Source organism: Salmo salar, chromosome 18, assembly GCF_965601325.2.
Source record: "Salmo salar chromosome 18, fSalSal1, whole genome shotgun sequence".
Taxonomy (NCBI): domain Eukaryota; kingdom Metazoa; phylum Chordata; class Actinopteri; order Salmoniformes; family Salmonidae; genus Salmo; species Salmo salar.
The window spans coordinates 29,462,085-29,484,496 of NC_138308.1; the positions used below are offsets into that span (position 1 = coordinate 29,462,085).

General features: G+C 44.5%; 1 protein-coding gene across 1 annotated transcript in view; it reads right to left on the reverse strand.

Moving 5' to 3' along the window:
- The window catches only part of LOC106577213 (testican-2), a 73,647-nt gene that overhangs the window by 20,168 nt on the left and 31,067 nt on the right, over nt 1-22,412 (reverse strand). The window contains exon 2 of the mRNA XM_014155118.3: nt 21,337-21,385. Coding sequence (XP_014010593.3) covers nt 21,337-21,385 — 49 coding nt within the window. The remainder of the gene's footprint in view (nt 1-21,336; nt 21,386-22,412) is intronic.

A 22,412-nucleotide genomic window follows, 5' to 3' on the forward strand; every position in this document is an offset into this window, starting at 1 on the left:
GGTTACATCATCTCTGCTGGGAGTGTCCAGATGGATCCCGGGAAGGTGAGAGCAGTGATGGATTGGCCTCAGCCTACGTCCAGGGTGCAGCTGCAACGTTTCCTGGTGTTCGCCAATTTCTATCGCCACTTTATCCTGGGTTGCAGCACCCTGGCTTCCCCCGTCAGCACTCACCTCGCCCAAGGTTCCATTCACGTGGTCCCCAGCTGCTGACCGGGGGTTCCGGGACATCAAACATCGCTTCACCACATCTCCCATCCTGGTTCATCTGGACCCATCTCGTCAGTTCGTGGTGGAGGCCGATGCTTCGGACATCGAGGTGGGGGCTGTGCTATCCCAGTGTTCTGCCTTTGACCTCAAGCTACATCCCTGCACCTTCTTCTCCCATCGCCTCAATGCCACGGAAAGGAACTACGATGTGGGGAATCGAGAGCTTCTCATGGTGAAGATGGCATTGGAGGAATGGAGGCACTGGCTGGAGCGGGCGGAACATCCGTTCATCTACCATGGTCCCAGACGTGTCCTCATTCATCGCCGCTTGCACAGTTTATGCACAGAACAACACTCCTCGGCAAGCTCCGGCTGGTCTCCTCCAAACTCTGCCTGTCCCCCACCATCCCTGGTCTCACATCTCCCTGGACTTTGTCACGGGTCTTCCCCCCTCTGATGGCAACACCGCCATCCTGACCATGGTGGATCGGTTCTCCAAAGACGCCCACTTCATTCCTCTCTCCAAACTACCCTCTGCCAAAGAGACGGTGCAGCATGTCTTCCGGATCCATGGACTGCCTGTGGAAATGGTCTCCGACCGGGGTCCTCAGTTCTCGTCCCAATTCTGGAAGGTGTTCTGCACCTTCACTTGGTCGTCGGCCTGCCTGTCCTCCAGGTTCCACCCCCATTCCAACGGCCAGTCGGAGCGAGCCAACCAGGACCTCGAGACCACCCTGTGCTGCCTGGTCGCCACCAACCCAACCACTTGGAGCCAGCAGCTTGTGTGGGTCGAATATGTCCGCAACACCCTTCCCTGCTCTGCCACGGGCCTATCAACCCTCGCTCTTCCCTGAGCAGGAAGAGGAGGTCGGCATACCTTCTGCCCAGTCGGCCCTCCTCAAGACCACCTCCAGGTATCGACGACAAGCAGATCGCCATCAGACCCCGGCTCCCCAGTATCATCTCGAGCAGAAGGTATGGAGTCTCGCAAACCGTCCCCCCGGTTTATCAGCCCTTTCCCCATCTCCAAGGTCATTAGCCCCTCTGCTGTTTGTCTTCTGTTGCCCCGTACCTTTTGTATACACCCTACCTTTCATGTATCCCGTATCAAGCCTGTGTCTCACAGTTCCTTGTCTTCCATTTCCAGGCCCACCCCTCCTCCCCGTGTCGTTGATGGCCATCCAGCGTACACGATGAGATGCCTCCTGAGGGTTCGACCATGGGGCAGGGGTTTCCAGTACCTGGTTGACTGGGAGGGTTATGGCCCGGAGGAGAGGTGCTGGGTCCCTGCTAAAGACATCCTGGACTCAGCCCTCATCGCCGACTTCCACCGCTGGCACCCCAGTCAACCACGTATGTGGGGGGGGGTGGGGGGGTACTGTCACGCCCTGATCGGTCTCACCTGTCTTTGTGCTTGTCTCCACCCCCTCCAGGTGTTGCCCATCTTCTTCATTATCCTGTGTACTTATACCTGTGTTTTCTGTTTGTCTATTGCTAGTTCGTCTTGTTTGTCAAGCTTACCAGCGTTGTCCTGTCAGCTCCTGTCTTTTCCCAGCTTCCCTTTTTCTCACCCTCCTGGTTTTTGACCCTTGCCTTTCCTAACCCTGAACCCACCTGCCTGACCACTCTGCCTGCCCCTGAGCCTGCCTGCCGTCCTGTACCTTTGCCCCGGTTGCTGTAATAAACATTGTTACTTTGACACGGTCTGCATCTGGGTCTTACCTTATCCTGATAGACTTATGAAGTGTGTACAGCCTGCGCAAAAAACAAAGCAGAGCTCATACCTTTAAATACCTTTCAAGCTCATACCTTTCAAGATGGAATTCCACTCTGGAAATGGTAACACGTGTCCACTGAAACCAACAACCACAGAGATGCTCTGGCCCAACAGAAAACTAACATCACCATGCCAACCAGTAACCGAAAGGTTGCTGGATCAAATCCCTGAGCTGACAACGTAAAAATCTGTCGTTCTGCCCTGAGCAAGGCAGTTAACCCACTGTACCCCGAGCGCCGAAGACGTGGATGTCGATTAAGGCAGCCCCCCGCAACTCTCTGATTGAGAGGTTGAAGGCATTCAGTTGTACAACTGACTAGGTATCCCCCTTTCCCCAACCACAGCTGAACTGGAGAAAATGCAGAAGCTGCAGGCACTACTAGAGCCTTGCAGGTAATCTTCTCTATCTCACTATTAGTGTTATAATAAGATTGTGTGTGTGTGTGTGTGTGTGAGAGAGCGCGAGTGTGTAAAGTGTGTGTGTGTGTGTGTGTGTGTGTGTGTGTGTGTGAGTGAGTGAGTTTGTGTATATAAAAAGCCTCTCACAATTGACTGAAGTGATTTTGAATTATCTTTCACTGCAGGTACTTGACTGAACTTCTGGGAGGGGAAGTACATTTCCTGCTCAGTTGTGTTGTCTGATTTGTGCCATCTCCTTCGGGTGATGGAGAGCTCCGATGATGACCCTGCCTACATGATAAGATTCAAGCTAACATTCACAACAGACCTGGAGAAACGCAAGGAAAACACCAAGCTCACATGGCTGAAGATCGCCACAGCACTCGACCCAAGGTTTAAGGACCTTAAGTATCTTCCCAGACCTGAGAGGGGTGAGGTGTGGGCTTTGGTCAGCAACTTGCTGAAGGAAGAGTGGCCTGCACAGCAACCCGATAAAGCAAAGAGTCAGAGCCACCAAAGAAGAAAGTCTGACTTCCCAGTCTGACTTCCCAGTTGCAATGCTTGCGGTTAACCACTGTCACCGATTCCTTCCAAACAACTCATTGTTGAATTTTCGATTTCCAAATTGTTGTGTAATGTTTATGTCCAATGGCCGATGAGCACCGATACGTTTTATCTCTATTTTCTCTTCATTATTTCTCTTCATATGACAAGGATTAAAAAGGATTTGCCAGTAGACTTGATTCATGAATCATGATGATGACTGCTAGCTAAGATTGTGAAAGTAAGATGTTGACATGATCAGTCCAATCAAAGCTACTGTACAAATAACGTGATTTGACGTAATTTCTGTGGCCAATGACCTTGAGCCTTCTGGAAGGGCACTTCTAATCTAAGTCTATGGCAGTACACAGGAGGGCCCACATTATTGATGTCTCCCTTACTAAAAGCGGGTGACGTAGTGTCCCATGAGTGACAGAACACTGAGCCAATCATGGTGCAATGTTCATATTTTCTCCTGGTCTGCCCCAAAACCACAGAAAGCACTGAGCTAGGTTGAAACACCTGTATTTTTGAGCTGCCTGTTTGTACGCGGCTTTATTAACTCAATGATATATGTCTTTTTTTACATTGTTTGCATACTGATATGTGACCCGTATTAATTCCAAAATAACATGGAAAACAGGCAAGCCCCCCCCCCCCCCCCCCCCAATTTTTGTAAATTATATGCTTTTTTTGTTTTTTTGCAAAAAATGTTTTACTGAGGAGTGGCTTCTATCTGGCCACACTACCATAAAGGCCTGATTGGTGGAGTGCTGCATAGGCTGTTGACCTTCTGGAAGGTTCTCCCATCTCCACAGAGGAACTCTGGAGCTCTGTCAGAGTGACCATCGGGTTCTTGGTCACCTCCCTGATCAAGGCCCTTCTTTCCCGATTGCTCAGTTTGACTGGGCGGCCAGCTCTAGGAAGAGTCTTAGTGGTTCCAAACTTTTTCCATTTAAGAATAATGGAGGCCACTGTGTTCTTGGGGACATTCAATGCTGCAGAAATGTTTTGGTACCCATCCCCAGATCTGTGCCTGGACACAATCCTGTCTCGGAGCTCTACGGACAATTCCTTCGTCCTCATGGCTTGGCATTTGCTCTGATGTGCAATGTCAACTGTGGGACCTTATATAGACAGGTGTGTGCCTTTCCAAATCATGTCCAATCAACTGAATTTACCACAGGTAAATTTGTAGAAACATCAAGGATGATCAATGGAAACAGGATGCTCAATTTCGAGTCTCATAACAAAGGGTCTGAATACTTATGTAAATAATGTATTTCTGTTTTTTATTTTGAATACATTTGCAAAAATTTCTAAAATCCTGTTTTCACTTTGTAATTATGGGGTATTGTGTGTAGATTGTTGAGGATTTTTTTTTTCTTCATCCATTTTAGAATAAGGCTGTAACGTAACAAAAATGTGGAAAAAGAATGCACTGTACATAAACTACTCATCCTACAAAAGACATTTGCAAGACTAGCCACATCCTCTTATTACCTGGCTCCATCTGCACCGTTGTTTAAGAAACGAAATATCTCATCTATTTACGACATTAATGCACGCCAATTATGCACTTCCATCTATAAATACTCATATCTCACAGACAGTTTACCTAAACCCTTCAATGGATCCTTCCAGGTTCATTCTGAAATCCATTTATGTACCACAAGACACTGCGATAATCGTCACCCTCCCTACTGCCGCACCTCATAGTCGCACCTCATAATTCTCTATCAGATACAGAGGTACCATACTCTGGAATTCTTATCTTCACATTGTCAAAACCTCATCATCCCTCAATAACTTCAAGCGAAGACTGGGGGTCAGCCTAATGAACCAAACTACCCAATAATCCCCTCCATGTAACGCTCACATGCACACACACATTTTTTCTTCTATACTGAGTATATCATGTACAATTATAATTAATATGCTTTGTTTGACTGAATCAACTTTTTTTTGGTACTTATATTTGTGATGTAGTTTTCATATCAGCCCTTTTAGGCTTCCAACCTCACCTGCACACCGTTTTTTACAGTTTATATCTGCACTGTTTTGTCTTTCACTTCTTTTCTTTAGTGCGAATAAATAAAACCTAAACTTTCCACTGTATAGCCTTTCACATGTACATCACTATTCAGTCGTTAGCCAGACAATAAGCATTCAATGTCAGATTGTGGTAGTGTGCAGTTCTACAAAACTACCTTGTTTGGTGAACAATGTCTGATGTTTGAGTATTTAGCCAAACAATAAGCATTGCCAGTAAGATGTTGGTAGTCCAAACTGTTGACTGAGTTTTACCTGTGTGTATGAGGTATGTGAGGCCCAGGTGTGAAGGCCCAGGCAGCCTTGTAAATAATAATGTGCTCTTAATTGAAATGCCAGGTTAAATAAAGGAGTATGTGATGGAGGTTAAAGTGTGCAGTAAGAGATACAGAAAGAAACTAACAATGATAATGAACATTTAAAAGCAACTTTATTAACCCTCAACTCAAAATATAGCTACAATCTAAAATGCAAATGGAAAGTAAAAGGTCTATAAAAAGTATTAGTGTATAACTTTGGCGGTAGAAATACACTCCACTACTGAAGCTCTTCTGCAAAACAGTCTTTAAACACAATTTCTAGCGCATCTCTTGCAGAATTAATAGCCTTTCTGGAACATCTCTTGCAGGCAGTATTAGGTCAACCTAGCCTTTTGTACGATGGCTTCCAACATTCTCCAACAATATCCTTGTTGTTTAGGCTTATTAATACACACCATTAAATGGAGAGTAAAATGGGGTTAAAAAGTATTTCTCTGTTGATACACTACATGACCAAAAGTATGTGGACAGCTGCTAGTCGAACAAAATGATGGGCATTAATACGCAATTCTGCCCAAACCATTACAGTGTGTGAATTGTAAAATATATGGTCATGTGTCAAATGTTTGCAGACGGGAGAAGTATGGTATTGAAGAATCTGTGAATGGAAAATATTGCAACTGGCCTGTTAGGGCGAAGGAGGTCGAGATGTCAAGGATCAGAGCTGTACAGCAGATCTCCTATGTGGAGGCGGTGAAGAGAGTCGAAGGGGCAAGAGGCCACAGTGTTGAAAAAGATATGGCGATGGATGCATTACAACCAGTTACTAATGTTTAAAGTCAATCAAGTGTTCTGGACACAATCATTGTGAAGGTGAATTTTGTAGCATTTATAGTCACAGTGATTGATTGTACAGCATAAGTATCTAAGAAGTTGGACAACATATCTGTGAACATATCGAGACATTTTTGGGGCAACAAGACTTCATGTCAGAAGCACTGCAAGGACTACTGTTGCTAGGAAATGTCCTTCTGACCTGATTAGAATTGGGGAGGGTTTTACAGAAAAGCAGGTTGATTTTGATCAGTTAATTTATTTTTTGATAGTTTGTATGATATTTATTATTACCCACCCACACATCTACCCACACATCCAATTGTTGTAAACACCTTTATACCACAGAAGAAAGAAAACCCTGCAGACACTAGACCCTCCACAGAATGAGTTTGACACCCCTGGTTCAGAGCATCTGCTCATTGAGGTAAATAAAGGGGCAAAACAATGCCTATTACAGAGCCCCTCTGCTCAGGTGCAGGACCTTCAAGGGGCTGTGGTCTCTCAATGTGGGCGTGTTCTTTTATTTTCTGCTTCTTCAGTGTCTAATGGTGGAGCGCAAACAAGCTTTTTACTGTAGGTGCATTACCGCATAAGAATGTTCAAACAGAGGTTGTGTTGCATTGAGCATGTGGCTAAAGTTAATACCTCCTCTGTAGGTTTCTATCAGATGCATGGGGAGGGGACCACACAATATGGGTAAAGATCTATAGGAGGAGGGACATTTTTTCTTCATGAATAAGGTATATTGATTTCCTACTATTCCCTCTGCTATTTGTGGTCAAACTGGTTTCAATTGCTGAGATGTCTACACCAGTGGAGGCTGGTGGGTGGAGCGATAGGAGGCTGGAATGGAAGAACTGGAACGGTATCAAACACAAACATATGGAAACCATGTTTGACTCCGTTCCATTTATACCATTCCAATAAGCCCATCCTCCTATAGCTCCGTCCACCAGCCTCCACTGGTCTACACGACCCTCCTTGAACATGTAACTAGAATCATTGACAATCTGATACCTACAAAAGACAGAGCTGGCATCACATTTACATTCATTTTTTTGATTGACATACCCTGGTTTGGTGAACAATGCAGTCATGTACACGTCTGATGGTGGAGAAGTTAGCCAAACATCATCTTCTGAGATGGTGGTAGTCCAAAACTATAGAATGTATGTTTTACTTGTGTATGAGGAGAATGTGTGCACATGAAGCTAAGCTGTGCTATGAGATCAAATAAACAAAAAGGAACTAACACTAAAACACCCATCTTTATAAACCCAAAACATATCTACAATCTATGATTAATCAATGATGATATGTTCACAGCCTGAAGAATAGAAATGCACTCCACTTCTAATGGTCTTTTTAGAGCATATCTTGCCATATGATATACACTCCTCCTCAGGGCAAGGAGTTCGACAAAGTCTAATTTCCTCAGTCATGATACCCGACTAGGAACGCAGTCATCAATGGTAGCAGGAACTTATCCTTACAAACCACAAAGGGTTTCCTGAGATGTTAAACACTTCTTCAGGTCCAGACGTTTTCAATAATACGACCTCTCAGATCTTGCGGAAGGACCTTTAAGGGGCTGTGCTCTCTCAATGGGTGTGTTCCAGGCAGTGAGGTTGTGTTGCTCTTATGTTCTGATGTGTCAATTTGCATAAACCCTCCTTCCAGACTCACATTAAGCATCTCCAATCCAAAAATTAAATCTAGAATCGGCTTCCTATTTCGCAACAAAGCATCCTTCACTCATGCTGCCAAACATACCCTCGTAAAACTGACTATCCTACCGATCCTTACATTTACATTTTAGTCATTTAGTAGACGCTCTTATCCAGAGCGACTTACAGTAGTGAATGCATACATTTCAATTCAATTCAATTCATAATTTTTTTTTTTTCCCGTCCTTGACTTCGGCGATGTCATTTACAAAATAGCCTCCAACACTCTACTCAACAAATTGGATGTAGTCTATCACAGTGCCATCCGTTTTGTCACCAAAGCCCCATATACTACCCACCACTGCGACCTGTATGCTTACGTTGGCTGGTCCTTGCTACATATTCATTGCCAAACCCACTGGATCCAGGTCATCTAAGTCTTTGCTAGGTAAAGCTCCACCTTTCTCAGCTCACTGGTCACCATAGCAACACCCACCCGTAGCACACGCTCCAGCAGGTATATCTCACTGGTCACCCCCAAAGCCAACACCCCCTTTGGCCACCTTTCCTTTCAGTTCTCTGTTGCCAATGACGGGAACGAATTGCAAAAATCACTGAAGTTGAAGACTTCTATCTCCCTCACTAACTTTAAATGTCAGCTGTCAGAGCAGCTTCCTGATCGCTGCAGCTGTACACAGCCCATCTGGAAATAGCCCATCCAAACGACTACCTACCTCATACCCATATTTGTTTTTCTGCTCTTTTGCACACCAGTATTTCTACTTGCACATCCTCATCTGCAAATATATCACTCTAGTGTAAATTGCTAAATTGTAACTACTTCGCCACCATTGGCCTATTTATTGCCTTACCTCCTTACTTCATTTGCACACACCGTATACAGATTTTTCTATTGTGTTATTGACTGTACGTTTGTTTATCCCATGTGTAACTCTGTGTTGTCGTTTTTGTCGCACTGCTTTGCTTTATCTTGGCCAGGTCGCAGTTGTAAATGAGAACTTGTTCTCAACTGGCCTATCTGGTTAAATAAAGATGAAATAAAAAAACATTTAAATATTTTTTGCTCAATGCTAAAACCCTACAGTTAACAGCTCCTCTGTAGCTCAGCATTACGAGTAGAGAGACCATACCATATGGTAAGTAGAGGAAGACTAAGGCGGCATGAAGTTTTTTCTTAATGGTTTCTAGATCAGCGTTTCCCAAAGTCGGTCCTGGGCCCCCTTCCCGGGGGCACGTTTTGGGTTTTGCCCTAGCACTACACAGCTGATTGAAATGATCAAAGCTTGATGAAGAGTTGGTTATTTGAATCAGCTGTGTAGTACTCGTTGACTTTATTATTCATTCTCAATCTCAAGAATTCTCCTGACAGAATCTCTGTTCTCTGTTCTCATTCCTTCTCATTCTATTTCAAAGCAGCTCTTAAGGCACTATTGGAACAGATTTTGTGATGCACAGACATGTTGTATTCACATGTATAGTCATCTTATACGGTATCTATGTCTGCGGTGATAGGTATCATCTCATGTTATGGCAGTGTAGGATGAAGAAGACTAAATCAGTAATACACAGATCATCAGCGGATTATCATAGCCAACCCACAGATACCAGGTTTGAAAATCAAATCCAAAAACAATCCACCTCCATTCGTCAGCCACGGGTCTGTTGTGCGCATGCACACACGACAGCGCCAAAAAAAGAGTCATGGTAATGATCCAGCCTGATCATCACCCTTCCAGTCTGTCATCAACTGGTCTTTCTCCATTTGTCAGCTACACACTCCGCTTCTGGCATTGATTGTGTATCTATCCCTCAAACCTCCCTCATATTATTTTTTCTCTCTCTGCCTCTCCTCTCTCTCTTTCTCTCTCTGTATCTCTCTCTCACAGCCTCTCTCTCTGTCTCCCTCTCTCCTCTCTCTCTTTGCCTCTGTTCCTCTCTCCTCCAGGCTGGTTTGATGCTTCGACCCACAGCTAATTCACACTAATGCATCAGCAGACTCAGAACAGAGCAGGCTGCCTGCCAACTTGGCCCTTAGAGAGAGAGAAGGAAAAAAGAAAGATCCATTTGTCTGACTCGTGCCTTTGCCCTACAGTCGACTGCATAACCGTCTGTTGACTTCTTTAGAGGATTTAACCTCAGCTAAAGAAATAAGAAGAGAAAGAAAATACATGCAAATAGAAAATACACAATACATGTTTATAGAAAACATTGTAAATAAATGTTGTTGGTATAGCAGCAGCCACAATACTGGTGCTGAAAGGCTTGGAGTTGCGTTGTGTGTTGTATAATAGCATAAGGTGGTTAGCCCAGTGTTAACAGGCTCCCATGGATTAAAGAATTGCCTGCACCACAATGATGATGTCTCCATAGCAACAGGCTCTATGAGCTGCGGGTCTAACTGTTACACTTTTCACATAGGCTTTGCGGTATGTTGCGTGAACATTTTTGGGGAACATTTTTTATATGGTCCCCTTTCAAACAGCCAAAGTTTTACCACATTCTTGTTGGCATTCGTCTTTTATAATCCCAGTCCGTATTAGATAGAACGCCTGCCTGTGGGGAAAACAACCTGTGGTTACCTAGGTCACCCCATTGCCTCACAACAAAAACTTGACCCCTTTTAAACTCAATTGTCTTGTTGTCTGCTTCTACTAAACAAGTTAAATGTCTTACCTGTGATTAAATGTTTTCCACACACATAGCTGTGGCATACTTGGATACCGGGTCCCCACATTTCCCACGCCAAATAGCCTGAAGCCACAGGGCTCTTCATGCAGGCTCTATTTCCCTACTTGGGAGCATTGTGATCCATATGTTGGGATTTTGACCTGGCTACTTATACAGTACCAGTCAAAAGTTTGGACACACCTACTCATTCAAGGGTTTTTCTTAATTTTTTTAAACTATTTTCTACAATGCAGAATAATAGTGAAGGTGTCAAAACTATGAAATAACACATATTGAATCATGTAGAAACCAAAAAAGTGTTAAACAAATTAAAATACATTTTATATTTTTGATTCTTCAAAGTAGCCATCCTTTGCCTTGATGACAGCTTTGCACACTCTTGGCATTCTCTCAACCAGCTAGGTTGGTTGGAGGAAATAAAAGTACAGGCTTTGTTGCCGGCAATACTTTCAGATATAAAGAAAAATTGGCAAAATGTTGACGGTATGCTAAAGTTTGTGGAAAAACGTCTTGGTTTGAAATGTGTATGTGATTTGTAGATCAATCTGCCACATTATATTTCTGAGAACTCTCTCTCCGTCCCTCTCTCTTTCCCTCTCAATACCCCTCTGACCTTCCTTCGCTCTTTAAACAAACATCTTCCTTCATCTGACTCCCTTCACCTCTACTCTGTCTTTATCTTTCTCCCTCTACTCTGTCTTTATCTGTCTCCCTCTACTCTGTCTTTATCTGTCTCCCTCCACCTCTACTGTCTCCCTCCACCTCTACTGTCTTTGTTTGTCTCCCTCCACCTCTACTGTCTTTGTCCGACTCCCTCCACCTATTCTGTCTTTATCTGTCTCCCTCCACCTCTACTGTCTTTGTTTGTCTCCCTCCACCTCTACAGTCTTTATCCGACTCCCTCCACCTCTATTGTCTTTATCTGTCTCCCTCCACCTCTACTCTTGTCTTTATCTGTCTCCCTCCACCTCTATTGTCTTTATCCGACTCCCTCCACCTCTACTGTCTTTATCCGACTCCCTCCACCTCTACTGTCTTTATCCGACTCCCTCCACCTCTACTGTCTTTATCCGACTCCCTCCACCTCTACTGTCTTTATCCGACTCCCTCCACCTCTACTCTTGTCTTTATCTGTCTCCCTCCACCTCTACTCTTGTCTTTATCTGTCTCCCTCCACCTTTATTGTCTTTATCCGTCTCCCTCCACCTCCATTGTCTTTATCTGTCTCCCTCCACCTTTATTGTCTTTATCTGTCTCCCTCCACCTTTATTGTCTTTATCTGTCTCCCTCCACCTCTACTCTTGTCTTTATCCGTCTCCCTCCACCTCCATTGTCTTTATCTGTCACCCTCCACCTCTACTCTGTCTTTTATCTTTGTCTTTCTCCTCAGTCTCCCACTCTTCACCCCCCTTCTCCCTATTCATCTTCCTCACATCATCTCTCACTTCTTCCTTCATCTCTCTCTCTCTCCTTCTCTATCCTTGTTATGTCATAAGAGTGTGCCGCTATTAACTCTCCTTATTAGGCACTGCATGTGGTAATCCAGCCTAATCCAGATTATCACCAGGCTAATCCCTGGAGATTGGGACTGGAGAACGGTGAGCTCAACTCAGTCATCATCATCTCTCATCCTCTGTTTACAAACCTTTTGCTACTAATGTCATCAGAGCTATCGCATATTGCTTTTTCCAGGACATAGATAGGCTATACCTCAACTAGCCTGTACCTTTGCACACTGACTCGGTACTGGTGCCCCCTGTATATAGACTCGTTATTGTTATTCTTATTGCGTTACTTTTTATTATTACTTTTTATTTTAGTCTACTTGGTAAATATTTTATTCTTCTTGAGCTGCATTGTTGGTTAAGGGCTTGTAAGTATGCATTTCACGGTAAAGTCTACACTTGTTGTATTCGGCGCATGTGGAAAATAAAGTTTGATTTGATTATATGGAGATGTGACTCAGTGTACAAAACATTAGGAACACCTTCCTAATATTGAGTCTATGTCCTGAAAAGAGCAGGTATTCCTAATGTTTTGTATACTCAGTGTATTTAGTAATCATGTAGTTTATGAACACACACAGATGAGTGTGTATACATGCACATACACAGAACCACACACACACTTTGTGGCTGTGCTAGCTAGTGACCACTCTGCAGACCCGCCTCCAGGGCAAGTAATAACATCCATTTCAGACAGAAGATGTGGTATGTTACCTGTAAAAAAAATATAAGGTGAAGTTTTATGACCCCCTTTCAAACAGCCCCTTATTTTTCACTTCTTTGCAGGTATACCCCTTTAATACATTTCAGTGGGTAACTGGCCAATTGGGAGGGGTGGAGGTATTGTTAAACCATGGGAGCTGTTTGCAATTTAAATTAGGGAGGGGTTAAACAATGGAAGTGTTAAGGAATCATGACTCTGTCTTTAGGTGGCTTTTATTGTTCTGTGTATTTTAACCCCTACCCCTTTCAGATATATTAGAAAGCTGGTATAAAATCCAGGCATGGTAAATTAGTGGAATTTTGGTCTGTGTATGAATGGGGTATAAAAGCCAACCTGCTCAGCCTGGCTCTACAGCGAAGACATCACACTGACTATGAAGATGTCTGAGAGGGACAAATCTATCCATCTCTTTCCTTATATCCATCTCTCTCTCTCTCCCTCTTTCACCATTTATCTCACTCTTTCTGTATCTCTTCCCCTCTCTCAACTGTATCATGGCGTCAGAGAAGATGGCTGACTGTGTTTTTTTGTTCGTTTTTGTTGTTTGTAACTTATTTTTTAACTTATTTTGTACATAATGTTGCTCTTATGACCGAAAATAACTTAGGGACATCAGAACAGTGATTACTCACCACGGACTGGCAGAAGCTTTTTTTCCTTTAACGAGTCCAACGAGCCCGACGTGAAGGACATACTGCTTTCCCAGGAACAGGTCCAAATCCCTGTCATTTGCGACGGAGAAAAAGAGGGCGGAGGTCGGGCTGCCTTCTGAGAATTCAAAGGCGATCGAATAAACCCCCACTTCTGTTCTACTAGCTAACGTGCAATCATTGGAAAATAAAATCAACTACCTACGAGGAAGATTAAACTACCAATGGGACATTAAAAACTGTAATATCTTATGTTTCACGGAGTCGTGGCTGAACGACGACATTATCAACATAAAGCTGGCTGGTTATACGCTGTATCGGCAGGATAGAACAGCGGCATCTGGTAAGACAAGGGGTGGCGGATAATATTTGTAAACAACAGCTGGTGCACGATATCTAAGGAAGTCTCAAGGTTTTGCTCGCCTGAGGTAGAGTATCTCATGATAAGCTGTCCACACTATCTACCTAGAGAGTTTTCATCTGTATTTTTCATAGCTGTCTACATACCACCACAGACCAATGCTGGCACTAAGACCGCACTCAATGAGCTGTATTCCACCATAAGCAAACAGGAAGACGCTCATCCAGAGGCGGCGCTCCTAGTGGCCGGGGACTTTAATGCAAGGAAAACTTAAATTCGTGTTACCAAATTTCTATCAGCATGTTAAATGTGCAAACAGAGGGAAAAAAACTCTAGGCCACCTTTACTCCACACACAGAGACGCGCACAAAGCTCTCCCTCGTCCTCCATTTGGCAAATCTGACCATAATTCTATCCTCCCGATTCCTGCTTACAAGCAAAAATTAAAGCAGGAAGCACTAGTGACTCGGTCAATAAAAAAGTGGTCAGATGAAGCAGATGCTAAGCTACAGGATTGTTTTGCTAGCACAGACTGGAATATGTTCTGGGATTCTTCCGATGGCATTGAGGAGTACACCTCATCAGTCATTGGCTTCATCAATAAGTGCATCAATGACGTTGTCCCCACAGCGACCAAACGTACATACCCCAACCAGAAGCCATGGATTACAGGTAACATCCGCACTGAGCTAAAAGCTAGAGCTGCCGCTTTCAAGGAGCGGGACTCTAACCCGGAAGCTTATAATAAATCCCGCTATGTTCTCCAATGAAACATCAAAGAGGCAAAGCTTCAATACAGGACTAAGATTGAATTGTAATACACCGGCTCCGACGTTCGTCAGATGTGGCAGGGCTTGCAAACCATTACAGACTACAAAGGGAAGCACAGCTGAGAGCTGCCCAGTGACACGAGCCACCAGACGAGCTAAACTACTTCTATGCTCGCTTCGAGGCAAATAACACTGAAACAGAGTGAAACAGAGAGCACCAGCTGTTCCGCACGACTGTGTGATCACGCTCTCCGCAGCCAATGTTTATTTTTTTATTTCACCTTTATTTAACCAGGTAGGCCAGCAGAGAACAAGTTCTCATTTACAACTGCGACCTGGCAAAGATAAAGCAAAGCAGTGTGACACAAACAACAACACAGAGTTACACATGGAATAAACAAACGTAGAGTCAATAAAACAATAGAAAAATCTATACAGTGTGTGTAAATGTAGTAAGATTAGGGAGGTAGGGCAATAAATAGGCCGTAGTGGCGAAGTAATTACAATTTAGCAAATAAACACTAGAGTGATAGATGTGCAGAAGATGAATGTGCAAGTAGAGATACTGGGGTGCAAAGGAGCAAAAAATAAATAACAATATGGGGATGAGGTAGTTGGATGGGCTATTTACAGATGGGATATGTACAGGTGCAATGATCTGATCTGACAGCTGACGCTTAAAGTTAGTGAGGGAGATAAGTCTCCAGCTTCAGTGATTTTTGCAATTCGTTCCAGTCATTGGCAGCAGAGAACTGGAAGGAAAGGCGGAACAAAGGAGGTGTTGGCTTTGGAGGTGACCAGTGAGATATACCTGCGGGAGCGTGTGCTACGGTGACCAGTGAGCTGAGATAAGGCGGGGCTTTACCTAGCAAAGACTTATAGATGACCTGGAGCCAGTGGGTTTGGCGACGAATATGAAGCGAGGGCCAGCAAACGAGAGCACACAGGTCGCAGTGGTGGGTAGTATATGGGGCTTTGATGACAAAATGGATAGACTGCATCCAATTTGCTGAGTAGAGTGTTGGAGGCTATTTTAGAAGTGACATCGCCGAAGTCAAGGATCGGTAGGAGGGTCAGTTTTACGAGGGTATGTTTGGCAGCATGAGTGAAGGATTCTTTTTGGCGAAATAGGAAGCCGATTCTAGATTTCATTTTGGATTGGAGATGCTTAATGTGAGTCTGGAAGGAGAGTTTACAGTCTAACCAGACACCTAGGTATTTGTAATTGTCCACATATTCTAAGTCAGAACCGTCCAGAGTAGTGATGCTGGATGGGCGGGCAGCGATCGGTTGAAGAGCATGAATTTAGTTTTACTTGCATTTAAGAGCAGTTGGAGGCCACGGAAGGAGATTTGTATGGCATTGTATGGTACTAACCTCGTCTGGAGGTCGGAAACCAGATTGCATAGCGGAGAAGGTACGGTGGGATTTGAAATGGTCGGTGATCTGTTTGTTAACTTGGCTTTCGAAAACCTTAGAAAGGCAGGGTAGGATAGATATAGGTTTGTAACAGTTTGGGTCTAGAGTGTCTCCCCCTTTGACGAGGGGAGCTTTCCAATCTTTGGGGATCTCAGACGATACGAAAGAGAGGTTGAATAGGCTAGTAATATGGGTTGCAACAATTGCGGCGGATAATTTTAGAAAGAGAAGGTCCAGATTGTCTAGTCCAGCTGATTTGTAGGGGTCCAGATTTTGCAACTCTTTCAGAACATCAGCTATCTGGATTTGGGTGAAGGAGAAATGGGGGAGGTTTGGGCAAGTTGCTGTGGGGGGTGCAGGGCTCTTGACCGGGGTAGGGGTAGCCAGGTGGAAAGTATGGCCAGCCGTAGAAAAATGCTTACTGAAATTCTCAATTATTGTGGATTTAATAGGTGGTGACAGTGTTTCCTAACCTCAGTGCAGTGGGCAGCTGGGAGGGGTGCTCTTATTCTCCATGGACTTTACAGTGTCCCAGAACTTTTGGGAGTTTGTGCTACAGGATACAAATTTCTGTTAGGAAAGCAAAGGCTAGCTTTTTCAAACTGCCTGTGTATATTGGTTCCTAACTTCCCTGAAAAGTTGCGTATCACGGGGGCTATTCGATGCTAATGCAGTACGCCACAGGATGTTTTTGTGCTGGTCAAGGGCAGTCAGGTCTGGAGTGAACCAAGGGCTATATCTGTTCCTGGTTCTACATTTTTTGAATGGGGCACGCTTATTTAAGATGGTGATGAAAGCACTTTTAAAAGAATAACCAGGCATCCTCTGCTGACGGAATGAGGTTAATATCCTTCCAGGATACCCGGGCCAGGTCGATTAGAAAGGCCTGCTCGCTGAAGTGTTTTTGGGAGCGTTTGACAGTGATGAGAGGTGGTCATTTGACCGCAGACCCATTACGGACGCAGGCAATGAGGCAGTGATCACTGAGATCCTGGTTGAAGACAGCAGAGGTGTATTTAGAGGGCAGGTTGGTCAGGATGATATCTATGGAGGGTGCCCGTGTTTACAGATTTGGGGTTGTACCTGGTAGGTTCCTTGATAATTTGTGTGAGATTGAGGGCATCTAGCTTAGATTGTAGGACGGCTGGGGTGTTAAGCATGTCCCAGTTTAGGTCACCTAACAGTACGAGCTCTGAAGATATATGGGGGCAATCAATTCACATATGGTGTCCAGGGCACAGCTGGGGGTAGAAGGTGGTCTATAACAAGCAGCAACAGTGAGAGACTTGTTTCTGGAAAGGTGGATTTTTAGAAGTAGAAGCTCGAATTGTTTGGACATAGACCTGGATAGTATGACAGAACTCTGCAGGCTAACTTCGCCCCCTTTGGCAGTTCTATCTTGTCGGAAAATGTTATAGTTAGGGATGGAAATTTCAGGATTTTTGGTGGCCTTCCTAAACCAGGATTCAGACACGGCTAGGACATCCGGGTTGGCAGAGTGTGCTAAAGCAGTGAGTAAAACAAACTTAGGGAGGAGGCTTCTAATGTTAACATGCATGAAACCAAGGATTTTACGGTTACAGAGGTCAACAAATGAGAGCACCTGGGGAATGGGAGTGTAGCTAGGTGCTGCAGGGCCTGGATTAACCTCTACATCACCAGAGGAACAGAGGAGGAGTTGGATAAGGGTACGGCTAAAGGCTATAAGAACTGGTCGTCTAGTGCGTTCAGAACAGAGAGTAAAAGGAGCAGGTTTCTGGGCGCGGAAGAATAGATTCAAGGCATAATGTACATACAAGGGTATGGTAGGATGTGAATACAGTGGAGGTAAACCTAGGCATTGAGTGACGATGAGAGAGGTTTTGTCTCGAGAGACATCATTTAGACCAGGTGAGGTCCCCGCATGTGTGGGAGGTGAAACAAAAGGGCTAGCTAAGGCATATTGAGCAGGGATGGAGGATCTACAGTGAAATAAGACAATAATCACTAACCAAAACAGCAATGGACAAGACATATTGACATTAGGGAGAGGCATGCATTGCCGAGTGATCATAGGGATCAGTGGGAAACTAGGCGAGCTGGAGACACGGCGATTCAGACAGCTAGCAGGCCGGGCTAGCAGAAGGGCCTTAGGGGGACGTCGCGACGGAATAAGTCTGTTGTAGCCCCCTCGGACAGTTACACCGGCAGACCAGTCGTGTTGGATCAGCAGGGCTCCGTGTAGGCAGTAAAAGGGTCCAGGCCAGTTGGTAAAATAGGTATTGTAGCCCAAGAAATTGGCTGATGGTCCTCTTCAGCTAACAGTCCGATATGCTCTAGAATGCTAGCGGGCCGTGGCTAGCAGGCTAGCGGATGGGCCTTCAGGGGACGTCGCGACGGATTACGTCGGTAGACCAGTCGTGGTGGAATCGGCAGGGCTCCACGTCGGCAGTAAAAGGGGTCCAGGCCAATTGGCAAAATATGTATTGTAGTCCAAGGAGTGGCTGATGGACCTCTTCAGCTAGCCGGGAGATGGGCCTAGTACGAGGCTAGTTCCAGGCTCACTGGTGCTTGCTTTGGGACAGAGATGTTATCACGCTGTGCAGACTGGCAGGAGTTGACCGGGCTAGGGTGAGCTGATGACCGCTAGCAGTGGCTAACTGACTACTAGCTAGTAGCTAGTTAGCTGGCTAGCTTCTGTTAGGGGTTCCGGTTCTAAAGTATAGAAAATAGCAGATCCATACCACATTGGGTGAGACAGGTTGCAGGAGAGTATTGTTGAAACTTAGGTTAAAAATATAAAAAATATTTATGAAATATATACGAAGGAGAAAAAAAAAGATATATACACGGGACACGACAAGACAAAGACAAAGATGTCTGAACTGCTACGCCATCTTGGAATGTGTCGGAGCACCTTTAAACAGGTCAACATTCACAAGGCCGCAGGGCCAGACGGATTACCAGGACGTGTACTGCGAGCATGCGCTAACCAACTGCAAGGGTCTTTTCACTGACATTTTCAACCTCTCCCTGTTCAGGTCTGTAATACCAACATGTTTTAAGCAGACCATCATAGTCCCTGTGCCCAAGAACATTAAGGTAACCTGCCTAAATGGCTACCGACCCGTAGCACTCACGTCTGTAGACATGAAGTGCTTTGAAAGGCTTGTCATGGCTCACATCAACAACATTATCCAGAAACCCTAGACACACTCCTATTAGCATACCACCCTAACAGATCCACAGATGATGCAATCTCTATTGCACTCCACACTGCCCTTTCCCACCTGGACAAAAGGAACACCTATGTCAGAATGCTATTCATTGACTACAGCTCAGCGTTCAACACCATAGTGCACTCAAAGCTCATCACTAAGCTAAGGACCCTGGGACTAAACACCTCCCTCTGCAACTGGATCCTGGACTTCCTGACGGGCCGCCCCCAGGTCGTAAGGGTAGGTAACAACACATCCGCCATGCTGATCCTCAACACAGGGGCCCCTCAGAGGTGCGTGCTCAGTCCCCTCCTGTACTCCCTGTTCACTCATGACTGCATGGCCAGATACAACTCCAACACCATCATTAAGTTTGCCGATGAGACAACAGTGGTAGGCCTGATCACCGACAACAACAAGACAGCCTGTAGGAAGGAGGTCAGAGACCTGGCCTTGTGGTGGCAGGACAACAACCTATCCCTCAACGTGATCAAGACAAAGCCCCCATCAAGCCCCCATTCTCATCAACGGGGCTGTAGTGGAGCAGGTTGAGAGCTTCAAGTTCCTTGGTGTCCACATCACCAATAAACTAATATGGTCCAAGCACACCAAGACAGTCGTGAAGAGGGCACGACAAAACCTATTCCCCCTCAGGAGACTGAAAAGATTTGGCATGGGTCCTCAGATCCTCAAAAGGATCTACAGCTGCACCATCGAGAGCATCCTGACTGGTTGCATTACTGCTTGGTATGGAAAATGCTCGGCCTCCGACCGCAAGGCACTACAGAGGGTAGTGCATACGGCCCAGAGGGTAGTGAGAGAGAGAGATAGAGAGAGAGAGAGAGAGAGAGAGATCAGTTCTATTAAAGTTGAGACCTCCAACAATTCCTACAGCATTGTTTGATATTTCAATTATTGACAATATTATAAAATACAATGCCGCAAAATGGACTCCAGCAAGAAAACACAGTAGTAGAAAGTATAATCTCTCCCTCCCCCTCATCCCCTCTCTCCTGACCTTTACAGGAAGTCATAATTACCTGCTAATTAAGCTAGGAGAGATATAGCAGTACTAATGGACTCAGCCATTCCATTCCCACACTTTATTTGAGCTGCAAATCAAGACACAATGGTCATGGACACAACTTCAAGCTTGTGTTCCAAATGGCACTATTTTTCATATACAGTTTATTATAATTGACCAGGGCCCATAAGGCTCTGGTCAAAAGGTAGTGCACCTTTATAGGGAATAGGGTTCCATTTGGGATGCAACCTGGATGTCATGACTTCATCGGCCTGTGGCTCAATTAAAGACAGAGAAGAGGAGAGCAGAGAAGAGAAGACAGGCTAGGCTACTCAATGTTGATTGGTAGTTGGTCGACAGCAGAGCTCAGAACCTCCTCAGGGAGAAAGATACAGTCAGACGGCTGCTGTTACAGCGAGCTAACATCTCTAACATCACTTGACGTTTTCACTGAGGCCATGTGTGTACAGCATCTGACCTAGAATACAAATGGGATTGTAAACAAACATGTAGCTTGCCTTGTCTAATACACCAGTGTAGTGTGTGATACCTCAGTTGTGCGCCTTTTGGTTCCTTTTTTATGCGACCTGGGCTGAAGCACGTCTGGGTGAACTCTCATTCTAATGGACATTATTGTGTCTGATAAACCCAGTGATCGTCAACCCCTGATTCCAGGCCTGGCACTGATCCCTGCGATGTTGCCGACCTGTCCCTCAGATGGATGGCTAGCTAGCCTATACTGATTTAGTCAGCTTTCAAGAGCTCGGTTTTTGTTTTCTCTAAGAATGTTTTATCGATCAACTCACCACGATGAAATTGAGGTAAATATAATGGATAACATGATCACTCTCAGGTTATTTCTCAAAAGTGGTGGGTGCTGAATCTTCGTAAGTAAAGTCCATAGTAAATGACATGGCCAGCACAGCAGATTTAATCTGATCATCCTGTTGCAGAATAACTTTTTTTGCAATGTAGCAAATGTAAACATTGAAGTGTATTCCAGGTTTAAAAAGGCTTCCTAAGTTTGTAATTTCTTCTTTGAAATTTCAGACTTTATTTTCCTTTAAGAAAAATGTATCTACCCTTACAAAAATGTCCACTGTTTATAATCCACATTTCCTGCTGCTGCAGGATTATTTTCCTGCTGTAGCAAACTGGCTCAAATGAAGATCCTACACCAGTACAATAGATGTATAATATACAGTATGTTAAAGAACTGAGGGGGATCTTACTTTCATTAGAGCCTCCCTGATTCTCATCCCAGGTCCTCACATAGTCATCCTGCAGAGACAGAGAGATCCAGGTTAACCCATAGCAAAAGAAGCATCATGATTAACTGAGTGAGTGAGTCACTGGTTGCGTCCAAAATAGCACCCTATTCCCTATATAGTGCACTACTTTTTACCACAGCCCTATGGACCCTGGTCAAAAGTAGTGCACTATAAAGGGAATAGGGTGGCATTTAGGCCATAGACACTGTGGGCCCAGATGAGTCTGCATGGGGATCTAAGAAACAGCATGGCATACTATAGTACTGCATCAGAAATGTCTTGCAAAGTATGTGTTCCAAATTGCACCCTATTCCCTATATAGTGCACTACTTACCCTATATGCTCTGGTCAAAAGTAGTGCACTATATAGGGACTGAAGCGCCGTTTGTGGAACATATGGCATCAGGGGGAGCGGTCTTTCAATTGTATAAGTTACTTTTTATTCTTAATTAGAACATTAATCATTCTCATTAAAATGGACAAGGAGAGAGAGAGAGGGAGAGAGAGAGAGGGAGAGAGAGATGTATATGAAAGAGAGAGAGGGAGAGAGATGTATATGACAGAGAGAGGGAGGTTAGGGTGGGTGGGTAGAGAGAGTGTAAATGGCAATAAAGTGAGAGACAGAGACACAATGAAAGTGAGTTACAAGCATTCAAAAAAGACAAAGAAAAAGGGATGGGTAGAATATAGATGAAGAAATAAACTGACCTCTACTTCCTGGTAGAACGAGAGCCAGAGGAAAAGAAGAAAAGAGAGGGATAGTTAGAGGATAAGAATGTGTAACATCAGATATACTGAGGTGTATTCATCAACATTTATCACCATCTTCAATATACAGCGTCTCTTGATTCTTGGTCTCCACAGAGACACAATGAATAGCAACGAGCTTTAGCTGGCAGTGAATTAACATATAATTGATTATGCAATAACAACAAAAAACTAAATATAAGATTGTTTTATGCTCATAAATGGAATGCATAGCAGAAATAAAGTAAACGTCATATTTCCCCAGTACCAATAGAGGTAAAGGGCATATT